This window comes from Rhincodon typus, chromosome 13 (assembly GCF_021869965.1).
Source record: "Rhincodon typus isolate 14 chromosome 13, sRhiTyp1.1, whole genome shotgun sequence".
NCBI classification, from domain to species: domain Eukaryota; kingdom Metazoa; phylum Chordata; class Chondrichthyes; order Orectolobiformes; family Rhincodontidae; genus Rhincodon; species Rhincodon typus.
Window position 1 is genome coordinate 50337461 of NC_063344.1, and position 19488 is coordinate 50356948.

General features: G+C 37.3%; 1 protein-coding gene across 2 annotated transcripts in view; it reads right to left on the reverse strand.

The window, feature by feature from the left end:
* The window catches only part of acsl3a (acyl-CoA synthetase long chain family member 3a), a 111511-nt gene that overhangs the window by 36278 nt on the left and 55745 nt on the right, over positions 1-19488 (reverse strand). For both annotated transcript variants that reach the window (XM_020528701.2, XM_048604247.1), the window contains 5 exons: positions 10393-10502; positions 8223-8361; positions 3628-3778; positions 2263-2386; positions 1797-1868 (listed from right to left, as the gene is read on the reverse strand). In XM_020528701.2, the coding sequence (XP_020384290.2) occupies positions 1797-1868; positions 2263-2386; positions 3628-3778; positions 8223-8361; positions 10393-10502 (596 nt within the window). The remainder of the gene's footprint in view (positions 1-1796; positions 1869-2262; positions 2387-3627; positions 3779-8222; positions 8362-10392; positions 10503-19488) is intronic.

Genomic DNA, 19488 nt, shown 5'->3' on the forward strand with positions numbered 1-19488 from the left:
GGGGGGGTCACTGGACCCGAACTGTTAAGTGATTTCTCTTCATAGATGCTACCTGACTTGGTGAGTTTTTCCAGCAATTTCTGCTTTTGCACCTAGAAGGAAAATCCTTATTACAAAGTTAACTACAAATTGCTGAATTAAGAATTGCAATTTCTTTTTGTTCAAACAAAATAATGTAATAAACTTTCATCACAATTTGAGAAATTGGACTCTGAAGTGGAGGTAGATGTGTTCTTGGTTCTCATTGCTGTGATGGTCTGAATTTTTTAAAAAAGTAATTTGGAACTGTAAGCGAAAGACAGCCTCTCCTAGGCATCATGTGACTTAAGCTAAATGACTTATTGAGCTACCTGGTAGATAATTGTTGCTTAGTATTGACTTGAGTTCAATAAGCAAAGAAGGGAAGGCTAGGGTTTAGGCTAAGTTCAGAAGAAATGATTCATAGCAGAAGGGCAGTTTAGTTTCTGGGAGCTTCATGGCCAACAGAGCAGGGAAGAAGTCTTAAGATGTTTTCGCAGCCTCAAATAGTCAGTCAGTCAGAGCAGAGTCAGTGAGTTAAGTTTCTCAGAGAGAAGAGAGAATCACATCTGGTGAACGTTCAGAAAGTTGCTGAAAGGAAATGCTTACGACCGCATCACTTTAGAAAGGAATTTTTGACGTGATGACAGAAAGGATACTTCACTGGGGTTAAATGTCTGTAAGTGATATTTCTAGAAAAAAAGGGGTTGATATTTCTAGAAAAAAAGGGGTTGATATTTCTTTTTTCTGCTCATGATAAGACCTTTCCAAGTGGTCTTATTTATACATAACTTACTTTTTGTTTGTGTAATTAGCTTATTTGTTTTATTAAAAATCCATTTGCAGCATCGTATGAATATGTTCAATGACTGACCACCGCAGTAATCAAACTGCAAAAGTAAAAACATTGGTCTATCAGGCCAGGTTTCATTCTGGAATCTATTTTATCCAGTATTACCATCAACTGGTATTATAGTAAAACTATGTAACAACTAAATGAAAAGGTTATTAAGTATTTTCCCATCCTTACTTGTGCATTTTTGTTCCAACATTAAAAACTCATACCCAAAAGAAAATGAGTTTTACGCAGGTACAGGATATAAACAGTAACTATTGTTGCTTCAGTTCAACGTCCCAGGTTACGGCTTTGCTTTCCTCAATTTGGACTACTTCTGCACTCTCTCCTCCTGTCTTTTGACTCTCCTACCCACCCACCCCTAGCAATGATGGTCATTGGTACTCTGTTCTTAAAAAAGACAGACTTTGCTGGCCACACATGATCTCGCCTTCAAAACCCTTTCTCAAACCCTTTTCTGACCATCCTCTTTTATGTCCAATTAGCCCCTCTGAAACACTAACTGTTACGTTGCAACATAACTGCGTCATAAAACACCCCCAATCTGAGGCAGAATGAAATGATATGAAACTTCATGAAAGATGCACCCTCACACTGCTTTAAATTTAACAGTACGATGCAGTGTCATTCAGAGAAAAGAAAATGAATGCAAAGCGTTATCCTTGTACCCAAGGACAATCTTAATCATTGACTTGTGGACACCATTACCCACATGCAGATATCTCTCACAAAAAGAACAATTGGTTCTGCCCAGTCCAAGTAACAGATCTCCTGAATGGAACTGATAGGGTATCACTAATGGACTTTTTGGATTAAGCATTATGAACTCAAGCAGTGATTATAATGAAAACATCTGTTGACTTAGGAGTATATTTTGCAACAACTTGCTCTAGACATGTCCAATATCTAAAAAAAAACTTACCGGTACAGCTGCCAATAGTGTTGGTTTAAGTACTGTTGTATCACCTTTGCTTCCTTTCTTGATTTTAGCAGACTACAAAAGAGACAATGGTTATTTACACAATAAAAGAAAATATTATCCTTCAAAACGACAATTGTATCTTTCACCACTCAGATTGTGTATTTCAACCTTTATAAATACAGTTTGAGGATAATTGTTTCTATTTTTCAGCAGTGCAAATTACTTAGCCACTACACAATGTCAAAGCTTCTCGTAAATAAAATATAAAATGCTATTTTTCAAATTTTGAAGGTACAGATAAAAGTCTTGTACATCTATATTAGGTAGAGCAATTCATAGGCTACTAATTAAAGAATAAATGTGAATGAAGTAGAAAATAGATATTGCAGATAAATCAATGCAACATTTTACTACTACGACCAGTCGAAATGTGATTTTAAAAATGAACGTATTGGTAAACCTTTACCTGGTCTGCCAAAGTCTGAGGGGAGGAGTAGCCAATACAACAGCCGCAAGCCATACAAAGTGTTTCCGCACTCAGCTCCAATACGTGTGCCAGGGGTAGGTAACCAATGTAGGTGTCCTTTGGTCTTCATAGAAAATATAAAAGCATGTTTTCAACAATTACACCAAACACGGGCCTTAGAAAAACATTTGAGTTTGAACAGCTTTTGACGCAATTAATATGTTGGCTGAATAACATTTGTCACTTAAAAGGTTGCATTCAAGCTCCATTAAAGCACAAAAACTCAGCCAATAGGTCAGTGTGAAATAACTCCACAGGGGCCAGTATCCCGTCACCAAGTCACCACTTTTTTGCCACATGCATAGTTACTTGACACTAGTGCGGCTTCCTCAAAACCAGCTTTCAGAACGAACAAAACCTCTGACACTCCAGTTGATATCTGTCAGCCAGGGCCCCCTGCTTGGACCAGGTTAATAACCCTGAATAAGGAACTCATTCTATGAGGTCCAACTGGATGACCTTGTTATAATCAGTACACAATGCAATATTAAGTAAATGTTTCATGGTCAACTTTTAAACCAAGTTCTTATTCCGTTCTCTGATATATTAAAAAAATCCCATGGTACTCTCAGAACAGTAGATTAGTTCCAACTTTGGCCAATATTTAACATATACTTAAATTTCAAAAGTACATTTTAGCTATAAAACCCTTTTAAATGTCCTGAAGTTGCTGTAAGAGCTACATAAAAGCAAATTATTGTCTATTGAGAAGAATTATCCCTCCCTGTTGATTTATGTTTGTAATCACATCATAATTCAGTATGAAAGAGTATTTTGGACTATCCACAAAGATCAAGTTGTACCTTCAGTATTTGACAAAGCGTGAAGCAATACAACTCAGGTAAGAGTATAACCCGACTCTAGAGATAGCTAGAAGATCTCTACCTTAGTAGGATTTAGAATTATACCACCTGAATTTGGTACCACAGAATTTGACTAAATTAATAACTTTGGGTTAATCAAACCAATTATTATCCAAATGCATTCAGATTGGAGCTATAAGGAACCTTTGTTGAATCACCAAAAGTGGAAGTATTAGAATTCACATTATCCCAAACAGGTAAAGATGTGGTAGGGTTATTTTGAATTAACAGAACACTCATTTCTCTTTCCTTTCAAATATCTAAATTTCACCTTCTTTTTCAATTTACTAAAGTCAATTAAAAATTACAGTTCATATCAGTACATGCATTGTACCCTTTATAAAAGTTGTAAATAATTATCAAGCATTTTTAAATGCAGTTCACGATAGTTTCCCAATGTAAGAAAGTAAAACTTCCCTGTTAAATCATTAATAATACATACCCCAATTCAGGAACTCTAGAACACATTCCTGCTATCCCAGCAATGAGGTTGCTGTGTGAAATCATCACTCCTTTTGGTAAGCCTGTAGACCCACTTGTGTACATTATTACAGCGATATCTAAAGATGTAGGCTTGGTCCGTGCTCTATTCACTATGATAGAAAAATAACCAATTCTTGAATTTATAAAATAAGATGAAAATAAAGTACTTTTGTCCTAGTTAGACTTTCACCAGCACAACAAACATTGTTTCCTTTACCAACCATTTCACAGATTCAAAGCTAGCTCATTTAGTAATTACTCCTGCACACAAGCTTACTTGTAGACGACTAGTAATACATCAAAAGGACCTTTGGGAATACTCAAGATATTATTTTAAACAATTCGACAACTTTGAAAGCATCAAATTCCCATGAAAACATTCGTCTTTTTAAAGATGCCTTCAAGAAAAATGAGTGTACGCTATGGAATCTATTATAAAGAACTGACTAATTTAAAATAATTGTAGGATTAGCCAATGTCAAGATAATTTATGACAGGGAAATCATGCTTGGCAAACCAATTAGGATTTTTTTTTGAGGATGTGACTAGAAGAATAGGATACGGCCATAGTTGTTCACCATCTATATCAATGATTTCAATTTGGAAATCAAATGCAATGTTCCCAAGGCAACTGACAACACAAAACTAGGTGGAAATAGGGAGTCATAAGAGGGATGAAAAGTAGCTTTAAGGGGATTTAGATAGGCTGATTGAATGGGTCAGAACAAGGCAGGTGGAATATAATGTGGAAAAATGTTAAGTTATGAACTTTGAATGAAATTGTACCACCTGAATTCTGCACTACAGAATCTGACTAAATTAATAACGTCTGGTTAATCAAACCAATTATTATCCAAATATATTCAGATTGGAGCAATAAGGAACCCCTTGTTGAATAACCAAAAGTGAAAGCATTAGACTACACATGATCCCAGACAGTTTTCTTAAGTGATGAAATCGGCAAGTGTAGATGTCCAAAAGGGCTTGGGTGCCCATATTTGAAAGTCACTAAAAGCTAGACTGCAAGTGCAGCAAGAAATTAGGAAAGCAAACGGACATCAGCCTTTATTCCTAAAGGATTTGAGTACAGCAATGAGGATCTCTCTTGCTGCAACTCTATAGAGCCTTGGTGAGACCACACCTAGGTTAGCATTCAGAGTTTATGGTCTCCTTACCTAAGGAGGATACACTAACCACAGACAGTGTGCAACAAGGTTCAACAGGCGGATTCCTCAGACGGCAGAATTATCAAAACAGGAGAGATTGAACTGACTAGGCACATATTCTCTCGGGTTCAGGAGAATGAGAAATTATTTAATTAAACATGCAGAATTGTTACAATTGTATAAAGGATGTTTTCAATAGCTGGGAGTGGGAAGTCTAGAATTGGGGACATGATAGTAATTAGCACAGAGGCGAGGAGAGATTTCTGCATGCTGGATGATACATCTTCGGTATTCTGTACCCCAGAATGCTGTAGAGACTAAGTCATTGAGTGCGCTCAAGAGGGAAGGTTTACAAATATTAAGGATATCAAGGGATATGAAAACAGTGCAGGAAAAGTGTGTTTAGGGAGATCAGTCATAATCTGAATGGCAGAACAGATTCAATACCAAATGGCACAGTCCTGCTTCAATTTTACATGTTCTTATTATGGCCAGTTGTAGAGGATGAAACTGAACTTGAAGCAAAAACACTGGAGCATTATTCAAAAAAAAAAGTCAAAAAGAAACCTCCATCATTCTGTCCTGAGCGAGAATGCCAACTCAAATCTGTGAACCTACGGTCTCCAATGAATGGATCAAGATTGCAGTGGCTTGTTTCAAATAGGAAGCACGCACCTTAGAAATCAGTGCCCAAAAGAGATGAAAAGCCATCACTGTTTACAAGTAAGGTTTCACTTTGTTTCATCTGTGCCATCTAATAAAGAAACCTTAACTGCTTTAAGAAAGAGGGCTGAAACAAATGTAGCAAAATATTATTGACTTAAAGTGAAAGATAGAGCAACAAAATCTAACAGCAGCTACATACAAGCCATATCCATTGAATTTGTTGCTGTTCCACAACCATAGTTGTTTTCTACAAACATCGCCAGGCTAAACTGTTGCACAAAATTTACAACAATTCTATGCACATTATTTTACAGGATTGTAGCTTTCTAAAGCTTAAGCACAAAGCCCTACAATCTATCTAGTAGTTGTAATTAACTCCAGATGTGCTAGGTCTCCACTAAATGGAGTTGCCCTTTATTCACATGCCCTTGACGCAGCGGTGGATACACCAGAAGGAAAACAAGGCATGGGAAATTTGATTTATAAAGCAAAAGGGACAAAATAAAAAAGTAATTCATTCAAGTTCTTCTTCTGAAATACATATTGACATTTAGTGAAAATAAAGAAGTGCAACATTCAGTTTTCTTCTGCTGAGCAGTGATTTAAGACAGACGTTTCACTTTTCAGTACTACAGCTCTAAAGAAAAAGCTAGCAGACTGTACCATGGCACACAGTCAAATAAGCAAAACTAGTCATCCTTACTACAGCTTCCCACTGACACGAAAAATATTCTCACAGAAGCTACAAATTGATAGCCAGTACTTCTCATGATTTGTTTTGTAAAACAAATCAGCTGCCCAATGTATAGCAAATGTGTTATACCAGCCGTCTTCATTTTTGGACTAGTATTCAAATCTAGGCAAAACAAACTTTGTTAAAAACTTCCTGGCTCAGATTTTCAAAAGACGAGAAGTATGCCAAGTCAGGAATTTCCTGCCCATGTGATCTGTCTCCATCCAGCAGAAACCCTCCTGCAGTACCTTCAGGAAAATAAACCATCTGTTTCTAGAGGTAGGCCTGACGTGGCAATGGAGGGTGCTCATGCGTGTGCAGGGGGTAGTGAAGCCAGAATGCCCTCCTTTATTCCCAGTGGAACATCAGCCCACTCGGTATTTATGACTTTGAATGCTCAGGCCCTCAACAAGGTCCCCACCTGACCCCTTGACATCCCCAATCATCCAGTGTGCATGAAGTACAAAGCCAATTAACCACATAATAACACTACCAATAGTTTGAAAAGCTCATGAGAAATAACTCAGCCAATCAGAAATACCTTTGAAAAACAATGACAGTTTTACGAGCAAATAAATAAGGCAATAGATCACAAGTAATGAAAGCCCCGTTAAGAAAACCTTCAATTCAATTCCCACCTCTTAATCTTGTCGAAAAAACTTCTTCAAAAGACTGACCAGGTTCTACATGCTTAAAAACATACAAAATACTCTCCTTGAAGCAGCACAAACAGAATTCTGCTGAGCTGAGTTCATTAGTTATTCTTAGAGCTCAGCTAAGAATTCATGTAGACATCATCTGGGAAGAAACCGATATCTGACCAGCTAATCAAAGTGCTTAAGCTGATACAGTTGCCAGATGGTAACAAGAAGAATACTTGGCTGTGCTCCAAGAATAGCCTTATCTGATCTTTCTCTGAAGTTTTCCAATATTGTCCAAACACACAGGTATCAAGAATATACTGAAGTTTTCTCTACCTGTCTTCCATTGCTTGTGATTGACAACTTTGAGAAGGTAAGAGCAGCAATGTTTTTCAAAGGGAATGCCGAATATCTACTTTTGCTCGATTCCTGTCTTGAGACAAAGGTTTCCTTATGGTTCATGGCTTTTTCATGTATTGTAAAGCACTTCTCCTAACAAAACAGGCTTGACTTTATCAAAATTACAGGAGATTTTAAATGCTTCCACCCACAATATAACCCATCAGGGCAAGAATGCTGCATGTAGGCATGCATCTGCATTCTTTTCCCATAATAATGCAGCAGACTCTTAGAATCAGATCCAGCCCACTATTTTCAAAGATCTTTCACCTGCACCCAACTCAAGACAGAGGCAAGAAAACACAGATCCTTGTGTCTGTCAGCATCAAGACAATAGGTTTGGAAACCATTATGCAATCTGAACCCACTTCCATTGTTACCGCAAAACTTTAAATTTAATTGAAGCTAGCATTAGTTAACCAGTCTCACTCAGAACTTTATTCCTGTAATTAATGGACATTGAAGATTCTTTGACCATGCATCTAATTAGGAATGCCAGCAAAGAAACAAATCCTATTCCTCATCATAGTTGTCCTCATCAAGATATCCCAATGCTCCTTACTTATTAAATTATGTATAGCAAGTCTGAATATTTCATCCTGTTTACCAACTGCCAATATATTGCATTAACAAAGAGAAGCTCGGAAATGCTGTTAAGTCTAAAATAAAGAAAATAGAGAAAATATACAGCAGGCCTAAGTCTAAAATCAAAACCTTAATATTTCAGTTAGAAACACATTCAAAACCTCAACAGATGTGAAGAGATTCAATCATAAAATGTCAAACATTACTTTTTCAGAAGCTGACAGATCTCTGCATATTTCCAGCATTTTTGCTTTTGTATTAGATGGATAAAAAATAACCTTAGAAACAGTGTTTCTCTGCATTGAGATATATAAATACAAAGTCCACAAGTAAAAATGAAGAAATAAGAAAGTAGATTACACACAATTTTCTGGTTTTGCCCCCAATGCTTCCACTGCTGCCATGTTGTGAACCATGATGCCACGGGGATATTCAGACCAGGCTGTCGGTTTATCATCAACGATTATGATATGCTGTAGTTTTGGAACATTAATTAGGATTTCCTGTGAAACAGAAATGGGAAAGAATGAAAAGTCCGAGATGATTCCAGATCCATCACTTCAAATATCTGCATTCAAACTTATTTGGCTGAAAATTGGTATTCCCTCTTTCAAAATATCCTTATAGTTATTCTTGTCGATCTCGGGTAATGTGATGAGACAATGACAAAACTTCAAATAATATCTATAGATACATAACACTATGAATCTACTGAGGTTATGTTGAGGGTGTACAATGTACTAATCAAATCATGCTTGCAATACAATATATAGCTCTTGTCCTGCTACAAAAGGCACCAGGGGAACTGCTGTACATAAACGGATTGTTCTAACAAAGTTTAAAAATCCTCTGCCTAAGATAGTAACAGGCAATTTTGTTGTAGCATATAAAATATTTGATTGCTTTAGGCAAGGTTAATCTTGAATACTATTCATAGTAATACAGGGTTTTAAAAAAGGATACAGCAGATGCTAAAAGGATAACTAACAAAGACATTTAGCCACCAAATTGATAATAGTCAAAAACTATTCAAAATCATCTCTTGTGCACTAAAACAGATACTTTTTTCCCATTCTTACATACAATATGAAGTCGCTAGTAAGGGTGGCATCGGTTTCGCCATCTCTCACTGAACTTAAATTTTAAGATTTGTGGCTCGGGTTGTGAATGAGATTGTAGACATGCTCGCCGAGCTAGGGAGTTTGGTTGCAAACATTTTCGTCACCCTGCTAGGTAACATAACGTGCGCCTCTGGTGACGCGTTGGTGTTCTGTCCCCCTGGTTATTTATATGCCTCACTTTGTTGGGGTGGTTAGTACCACTTCCAGTTCTGTTTCTCAGTGGTTTGTGCATAGGGTCTACTAAGGCATATAAATAACAAGTGGGACAGAACACCGACACGCTGACAATGTTACCAAGCAGGGTGATGAAACATTTGCAAGCAAACCCACTGGCTCAGCGAGCATGTCTACAACCTAATTGAACTTAACAGGTGCTCTAGGCCATTTCAAGAGGACAGTTAGAAGTCAACCACATTGCTGTGTTTGGAGTCACATGTAGGCCAAATCAGATAAGGATGGTAAATTATAGAACAGCTTTTCATTTCATGTTGTGCTGCATTCATATTTCATGGTGGTATTCAAACACATATCCTTAGTACATTAGTAGGGTTTCTGGATTACTCATCTAGTGACATTAGTACTACATCACTGTCTCCACTCCAATTTAACGGCATTCAAAACACAGCTGCACAGTAAACACTGCAAGTTAAAATATTATAATTTTATCTCATTCTTCATTGGCTCTTATGAACCATACAACATTTAACAGCTAAGTTATTCTGAATGAGGCACTAACTTCAATATAATTTTAAAAACTGATTTCAAATGCAGCCAACATTGGTAAAGGGACTGCCACACTTTAAAAGCTAATGTACCAATACAAAATACTACATCAAAAACTAGTACTACTGGAAATACCCAGGTCAGTAAAACCAGTTGTTCTTTTAAAGAAACTTTTTCCAGTTCCAGTAGGATAACCTGAAATATTTTGCTCCTCTTTAATTTCATGCTAATGAATGTATTTTGAGCGAGTTAAAATCTCATCTGTTGACTCTGCCTCTACACCACAGACGTTCAACTTGCTGAGTATTTTCAGCATTTCGTCCTTATACAATAAAGTCAGACTTTTCTTTGCTTTTATTACATTAAGACCATTTACTCAGCAATTCCAAAATCGGGCAACATTTTATCGATTAAAAATAAGCTGAAAAAAATGGAGTTGCATGTTTCACATTGTTGGAAGTTCTTAAATTTGAAAATTACTGTGAACATAAGCCAATTAAATCATAAAAAATAAAAAATCATAAATCATAAATCATAAAAAACTGTCCAATCACCCAATCAAATGATCAGAATACATTTCTCATTCGTTGAGTGATTTATAAAATCACAGGAACGTTTAAGCTCTTGCAGAAGCAATGGAAAACAAACAAAAAGAAAGCTAGCCAACAGCAATAACATTCCATGACCTACCTTTAGCTTTGTTTGCAGAAGTTTCTTGCTTGTAATAATATGTGTGACTTCAGTTTCATTTAAACCATGTGCAATTGCTTGACCTCCCAAAGTTGCATAGAGAGTGACAACTGAAAATCAAAATAATTGAATTTCAGTACAAGTCACATGCAATGAATGGACTGACCAGTACCTTAATCAATAAACCTTTCAGAAAGGCCAAGTGGAAAAAATTTTTCTAAATGCCACTTTAGAAACAAGTTCAATTTAACTTAATTTAATATAAATTTGATTTCAAAGCTCCAAGTCATTTTAAGTTGTGATCAGGATTTCCTATAAAAATGACGTGTTTTGACTTGGCCTAAATTCTGTTTAAAAGAAATTCTGAAAACTTCTGACTTGACCTCTTAAACACAGCCCTATCTCAAAGTTTGCATTTTAATAATAGCGAGCATAAAACAATAGCACTAAGGTGCCATCTTGACATTCCATCGTTGTTTTTGGCTAGTTAGTGTATATATTGTGTTTCAGACTGTCCATTCAAGCTCATAGCAACATACTGAATGCATAAGACTTTCAAAGCAATATGATTACCTTGCTTAAGATCATGAAATCAACATTTGCAGGATAAAAACATTTCTGATCATAACGTCAAAAGTTGGGAATTGACTAGTTTCAAAAAGGCAGTTAGTTAAGCTGACAAGTCAATATATCTACACAAGTTAAAGTTTTGAAGTAGGATTTCTTTTCTAACATTCCTGAGGTCAGCCTTTAAGCAGTATGAGAAAACGATGCCTTATAGCACTCATTTCCTGTTGCTCAGCATTGGATTCAGATGAATTACTGGTACTTTTATTTTGGCGGGTGCAAGAGGCAGGAAAATGACAGTCTTCATTCCCACGAGCACTCACCACATAGTCCAATGACCTTTCTATGAGAAATCAACAGGGGAATATTTTAGCCAGATTCAAAAAGAATTAAAGTACAAAACGAGCTGTTGTAATCAGTCACATTTTACAGGACGGTGAAACAAATGATCAGCCTCAAGAACAAAAATTTAAAAAATGTTAAACATGATATAGATTTGTAATTGGTACATCAGAATACACAATTCATTTATTAACTATTATGTATTGACGTCATGGAGAAAACCAGGAAGGGGGACTGAGCAGATGTAATTCATTAACACCATCAGTGACCTAGATATCATCAGCTCTCAGCAGTGTCATCTAACACTTTCTCAGGCAAGGCTGGGTGGTTACGTGTATAAGTTCATGGCAAGCTTGCTTAGAGCTCAAATTCAGATTGTAGGTCTGCTTGTGAAAATCTGTTTAGTTGGGGCCATCGTGAGGATTGCTGTGCACTTGACAGTATTTGCAGCAATATGCCGAATAAAAACAGCTACAGATTTGCCACATAAGTGACAGATCTTCATAAAACCTTTGCCATGTTTTTTTTTTAAAATAAATTCTTTTACCATAAGTTTGTTACTACTATTAAACTTTATTGCTGATTCCAGCACATGATTCATTATTGGGTACATGAGATAGAAACATCAAATTCTAATGTAACAAGTTGTACAACTCTGCACTGAAGCTATGATTGGTTTTGCTACATTTGATATGTATATTTGCTAAAAGTTGTTTAAAAAGGCATAAAAAACCTCAAAACAAAATGAGACATACATGCAGATACAGGTCTGCTAATATATTACTGTGAATCATAAGGTACAAACTGACCCAGGATGGAAGAAAACTTCATTTTTCCAGAACAAAAGCAAAATCTGTTTTTACATATAATCAACGTACAAGTCAAATCCCCCTTTTCAATCATTATATGCTAATCCTCTCAATAATGGTCAGCCTCAAATGATTCACCCCACAAATGTATGTTTTACTTACTGTTACCTCATAACTAACTGGGTGTAAGGGATCATACAGGTCATGTGCCTCTACTATGGACATGCTCAGAATTTGAGGCACACCCATTCTTTGCACCAAACACTTTGAAATGCCATCAACAACTACTAAAGAGTACCACTGGTGTAATCAACGTGCAAGTCAACTCCAGTTTTTGGAGGAATATTTTCCAGCTTCAAGTATAGACTTGTAAACCATCACCTACTGTAAGTCAAATTCAACAATCACAAAGTATATAAACCTATTTTGTTTAGAATCATAGCTTGACAATATAAATTCAGGCAGGTTAACACTATTTTTCTGTCATTTCATCCAACTTGTTCAACAGGACCTTTGCTTCAAAGACAAAAAGATCAACTGATTGACCATGCCCCAGCTTTTCTGCTTTATATTACAAGAAAAAATGAACATAAAAGGAAGGATGTTATGCTTCTGTTATGCAAAGCATTGGTGAGACAACATTTTGAATACTGCACGCATCCCCTTATTTAAGGATGTAAATGTATTTTGGAGGAGCTTTATAGATTAAAACCTGCAATCAGTGAATTTTCTTAAATGAAGGAGGTTGGGCTTGTTTTTGCTGGAGCTTAGAAGAATCAAGGATAATCTGATCGAAGTTTAAATGATGGGGAGTGATTTTGACAAGGCGAATATAGAATGATGTTTCCTCTTGTGGACGAATCCAAAACTAGGGAATGGTTTAAAAATTAGAGTTAGTCCTTTCAGTACAAGTAAAATCCCCTTCTGATGAGAATCTTTTTTTCCCTTGAGGGTTATGCAATTCTGGAACACATGCCTTAGAAGTAAGGCGGAAGCAGGGAGGCAAAGGATGCAAGGGCATTGAATATTTTTAAAACTGAGGTGGATAGTGTCTCGTTAGGCAAGGGAATCACGGGTCATTGGAAAACATGGAATTCAAAATAAGAACAGATCAGCATGATCTTAATATATAGTATAGCAGGCTTAAGTGGCCAAATGGCCTATTTATATTTATAATTCTTATGTTTGAAGGCATTCTTCTTGCCTGCTGCTTCTCCAGCAATAGAAGGAACTTAAACAGAAAAAAGAAACCAAGCACACTTGTCACATCAACATCAGGTCACTATTTATTAAAAAATACTATAAAGCTTTATTTCACCAAGTCAAGCCATTTTTACCATTGCATTATTTAATTTTGGAAGGATTGGGAAATCTGGACATTAAACGAGGAAGAGGAGGTCAGGAGAATTGGAGCAGATTCCGAGATCAAGGCACCAAGAGCTAGACCTGCAGTTTATTGGCTTACAAGCACCGAAATCCAGTAGATTCCAGAGAGGGGTGAAATTCACAGAAGAGACGGTGTCAGAATGAGTTTCTCCCCATTCCCTGGCACCACTCTCCTGCTCCAATGTCCCCTTTCCTGATCCTGTCTTCTTCACCTGCTGGATTCCTGCTGTTTCCCTCATACCCACTCTTCCTAAATCCTCAATTTCCTTTACTCCTAGTTGAGATCACCAGATCCACAAAAATTCAAGCAATACAAATCGCCAAACTACTATAAACAACTTACAAATGACAGCATCTCCTTCCAGCAGTCTGGAAGGGGGCAGTTGTTAAGCTGTACTCTAAGCTGAATAAGCAAAAGCCATAGCAGACCTGTAAAGTAGCTGCCTTGCTTTAGAAGTTTCATGTGTACCCCAAGTAAGTTTCTTGAGTTACTATACTGCCTTATTGATTAAAGTTTCAAATTAACAAATTAATATTGGGATTTGAGTTCAAGTTAAACAATCCCTGAGATTTACTAACAAGTAGTTAATCCCTTCAGTGAAAGGAAAGAGAAAAGATCAGAAATCAATATGACGACTTTTTCTTTTAAAAGAAAGCTTGCAAAATAGTAGACCTAAAAGATCTGTGCACTCATTTCCTTCGTAAAACACATTCGACTACACTCAAAACAAATGTTTTGAGAAAGAAAGGCCTCATCACGCAGCTGTAGTTGAAGATCTTGTAATTGTAAAAACCACAAGCCCCAACAGAGAAAGAAACAATACTTCCATCTGACTGGCCAACAATATAAATTGTTAAGATTATCGGTTTATACGAACATAGGATTTAGGAGCAGGACTAGACTTTCTGGCCCTTAGAACCTACTCTGCAATTCTATCAGATTATGGCTGATCTAGTTGTGGTCTCAACTCGACTCGTGTATCTGCCCCAACAGCCCCTGAAATCTCGTCTATCAAAAAATCTTATAACTTTGCCTTAAATAAATTCAATGTCACAGCCTCCATTGCTTTCAGGAAAGGGAATTCCACAGGCTAACAACATTCAGAGAAAAGAAATTCCTCATTTCAGTCTAAAAAGATCTCTCATTCTTTTACTATGGCCCCTAGTTCTTCTGTGAAAAGAAAGCAGTGACCCTTCTCCAAATAAATCTCACCATGGCCCCGTAACACTGCAGTAAAGCTTTCCTGTTTTTAATACTGCACATCCCTTACAATAAACACTAACAATCTATATGCATTTCTTATAAACTTGCTGTATCGGAATACTAACTGCATTTTAATGAAAGACGACAAGTTCACATTTTCCCATATTTATTCCATTTGCTAATTTTTTGCCCACTCACAACATATAAATATCTTTTTACAGACACTCAACTTCCTCTTCCCAACCTATCAATCCCTAGGTTGATGCCAGGTGGTCATTCCTTTCCTTGGCTTAGATAACTGAATGGCTTGCCAGGCTATTTCAGAGAACATTTAGAAGTCAATAATATTACGTTGAGTCATATGTAAGACAGCCATGTACAGCCAGATGTTCTTCCCTAAAAAGGACATGAGTAAACCAGATGGGTTTTTATGACAAATCAACAATGGCTTCATGGCCACCATTAGATTAATTTTTAATTCCACATTTTTTTAATTAATTGAATTTCAATTCCACTGTTTGCCGTGGTGGGAGTTAAACCCACACCTGCCCAGCATAAGCCAAGACTTCTGGATTACTGACCAGTAACATTAACAGTATGCCATCACCTTCGCTAATGTGAAGTGGTAGGGGAAGGAACTAGTTATTGTGGTCCATATAGGTGCCAATATAAAAGGCAGGTCAAAGAGAGAGGCTCTGATTAGAGATTATGAGTAGGGAGGGGCTAAATTGAAATGCAGATCCTCAAAATGCAACAAACTCTGGATTATTAATACCTGAGCAGTAATCAAATTGGAGTAGAATATAAAAGATTACAGAATTAAACGTATGGCTGAAACTTCACATGGGGCACTGGCACCAATACTAGGGAGACTAAGGGCTCTACCACTGGGACAATCTTCACTTGAACTGTTTTGAGACAAAGATTCTAACGAGTCACATAACTAAGATTGTAGAGAAGGCTTTAAACTATATAGTGGGGGTCAGGAATCAAGTGAGGAAAGAGGTGATAAATTGAGGATAAGGCAGTCTAGCAATAACTGAATTGTTAACCTGCATGGCAGGAAGGGACAATATATAAATTCAGACGTAGGAAAACCAAAAAGACATGGCTGCAGGATGTCCAAGACCAGGAAATGAATAGTCAACAGCATTTTACATTTAGGAAGGACAAGCAAAGAGGAAATGAACTAACACTACCAACAAAATGATGAAATTAGAATGTTCGTGACAGAGGATCTTAAATCAGAATATCAAGACATAGAATCGGTTCAGGTTGAGCTGAGAAACCGCAAGGGGCAGCAAATCTCAGTTGTTGCTCATGGCTCAGATAGCAACGGTAATGTACAGCACAGTGTAAATCAAGAAGTTAACAGTGCATGTAACAAATGCAATACAGTAACCAAGAGTCCATATTCTATATAAAAAGTGGGTAAATTTAATTAGCATTAAATCTGTGGAATATAAATAGAGTCATAGTCATAGAGTTACGCAACACGGAAACAGACTCTTCAGTCCAACTTGTTCACGCTGATCTGATTTCCTAAACTGGTCTAGTTCCATTGCCAGCATTTGGCCCATATCCCTCTAAACTCGTCCTATTTATACACCCATCCAGATGCCTTTTTATGTTGTAATTGTACCAGCCTCCAACAATTGCTCTGGCAGTGCATTCCATACAAGCACCACCCAGTGTGAAAAAGTTGCCCCTCAGGTCCCTTTTAAATCTTACCCCTCTCAACTTAAACTTACGCCCTCTAGTTTTGGATTCCCCAACCCTGGGAAAAGACATTGGGCTATTCACCGTATTCATGCCCCTCATGATTTTATAAACCTATGTAAGATCACCCCTTAGCCTCTGAAGCTCCAAGAAAAAAGTCCCAGTCCAGGCGAAGGGTTTTGGCCCAAAATGTTAATTTTCCTGGTCCTCTGATGGTGTCTGACCGGCTGTGCATTTCCAGCTCCACATTTATTGACTCAAAGTCCTAGCCTATTCAGCCTCTCCCTGTAGCTCAAACCCTTCAATCCCACCAACATCCTTGTAAATCTTTTCTGAACCCTTTCAAGTTTCACAACAATCTTTCCAATAGCAGGGAGACTAGAATTGCGTGCAGTATTCCAATACTGGCCTAACCAATGTCCTGTAAAGCCACAACATGACATCCCAACTTTGATACTCAATGCACTGACCAATGAAGGCAAGCTTGCCAAACATCATCTTCAGCACCCTGTCTACCTGTGACTCCACTTTCAAGGAAAATGAAAATAATAGGTTGAGAAACCAACTAGAGAACAGGCTAAATAGGTTGAGAAACCAACGAGAGAACAGGCTATTTTAGATCCAATGTTGTGCAATGAGAAAGGGCTAATTAATAGTCCAGTTTTAAAGAAATCTTTAGGGAGAAGTGACCACAATTAAGAGCTTGTTAAAAATAATGAATGATAATGCTTTTCTCAATCAACTATTGAGAAAATATGGAATAACATTGTAACCTGCAATTATGGAAATTTAAGTAACATACCTTTTTTTTTCATGTATGAGCATGTGTTCTTGAAGAGGTGTTTGTCCATTCTTGGGATATGGACACCACTAGCAAGTAGCTATTACACATTCCCAATTGCTTTTAAAAAGCTGGCAGTGATCGGCTTTCTTGAACCACTGCAGTCCTTTAGGTGTACAGGCATTTACAGTTCTGTTCAAGAGGGAGTTTCCAGGATTTTCACTCAGTAACAGAATGAATGGCAACATGGTTCCAAATCAGACTGGTGTTGGTTTTGGAGGAAAAATCATTAGGTGGTGGCGCACCCATGTACCAGATGCTCGTTATCCAAGTAGTAGAGATCATGAGTTTGAAAGATGCTGTTGAAAGAGAATCTTATTTATGGTACAAGATACTGGCAACTACGTATCCGTGGTGGAAGAAATGAAAATTGAAGGTGTCAGACGTGATGCAAATCAAATGGGCTGCTTGTCCTGGATGTTGTCAAGCTCCCTAAATATTGTTGGAGTTGCACTCAATACTGAAGGAGTTGGCATGGTACGTGAAGGGCAAAAAGGTGGAAATAGGCATTAAGTTAGCATAGAGGTATAAGGGATTTGGTGATGGGCAGAGTATTAGGTTATATGAACTTGCATGAATGGGAATTGGGTGAGTGAGCTAGGATGAGCAGGACTAAGGGGTGGAATGTTTAACATTTCTCACCTGTTGGACAGGTAAGGCATTTGGGATTGTGAAAAATCACGCGTTTAAAAAGCGCATAAACTCATTGGGATTTAAAGTTGTCAAGAAACTGCTAAAAACAAAACTAGTTTAAAAAACATTGCTAGGGTATTTGAGAATGCTTGGCTATATAAATCCATTTATATTGACTTCTGAAACTACCATGTTCACAATGGGATGCCAATTAATAGACAGCTCCACCTGCTTATTGAATTAAAATGTTTATTGACTTAAGGTTTTTGAGTACTCAAGGTAGACATTCATTGACATAGGATATCAACCACAAGTGAAATGTTTGTCAAGTCCCTGAACACTTGAGTGAAACCATATTCATAAGGATTTTGTTCTTACAAGTGTCCAATACAGTGAAACTGCATCAATGAGACGTTCTTCAATAATGACGTAACGAATAGAGTGGTAACTTTATTTATCTTTCTAACAGGCCATGTGATTTGATCACAGGTTGGCATCAAGGTATGAGGGGCTATGGGAATAGATAGATGAGTACAGGTTGGCAGAGGGGATCAGAGGGGCCAATGGGATGGTTGCATACATTGGGCATAGAAAATGAGGAGATGACAGCAAGAGGGATGCTTTCTGCTCATTTTCATCTGTCTTAAAAAAAACTCTTACATACATTACCAGTGTCCTCATGGGGGATTTTCCTCCAGACTGCCTCAGAAACTGGGCAACCTTTTGGATTCCCAGGTCATCTGGCTCAACTCTCAACTCAGCCTGCTCTCCCAGTCTGAAAATTTAAAATACAAGTGGTAATTCTTAAAGGTCTGGATCATTCAGCTAGGATTTCTGCCAAATGTATCCCCCCAGACTTGGGTCAAAAATCAGGCCTGTGTGTCTGTCTTCACAGAGGAAGGTAATAAAGAAAACTCCCAGAAATACTAAAGAACCAAGGGACTAGCAAGAATGAGAAACTAAAAGATATTAGCAATAGTGAAATTGGAGAAATTAATGGGACTGAAAAAGTTGATCATCCCATGGACCTGACGGTCTACATCCCAGTGTTGAAAATTGAGCCTGCAACAAGAGTGGATGTGTTAGTAGTCATTGTGATGATGCTGTCGCTTTAAAAAGGTTACTTAGTCCTGGGTTCTTTTGAAGACAATTTATAAAGGCAGACGTACTGAAGTGACTATTGAAGATGGCTTAAGTTAACAATTTAGGAGGCATTTAGGACTTTTTTTAAACAGTTGTAAACAATGGAAGGGGAATAGCCAGTTCCCTCAGATCAGGCTTTCTAGATTTTTTTTTAAGCTGTAGCAGTTAGAAGTCTTTTGGATCTCAGAAGGGTTGGAAGCTTCAATAAAAGGATTCCTAGCTGCTACTTTCTGTGAAATCTCTCGATGTTGTTGCCTCCTGGGTTGGAGAACTATATGCAAGAATCTGTGTGTAAATTTGCCTTTTTGTCAAGGGCTGTGTTCATGGGATATTAATATAATCAAACAGTTAATTGGTAATAGTTACTGTATCTATTATTCGGTTAAATTTTCTAATAGCTGTTAGTCTAAATTCCTCTTTCATTTGTATTTTAATTAAAGCGTTTAAATAAA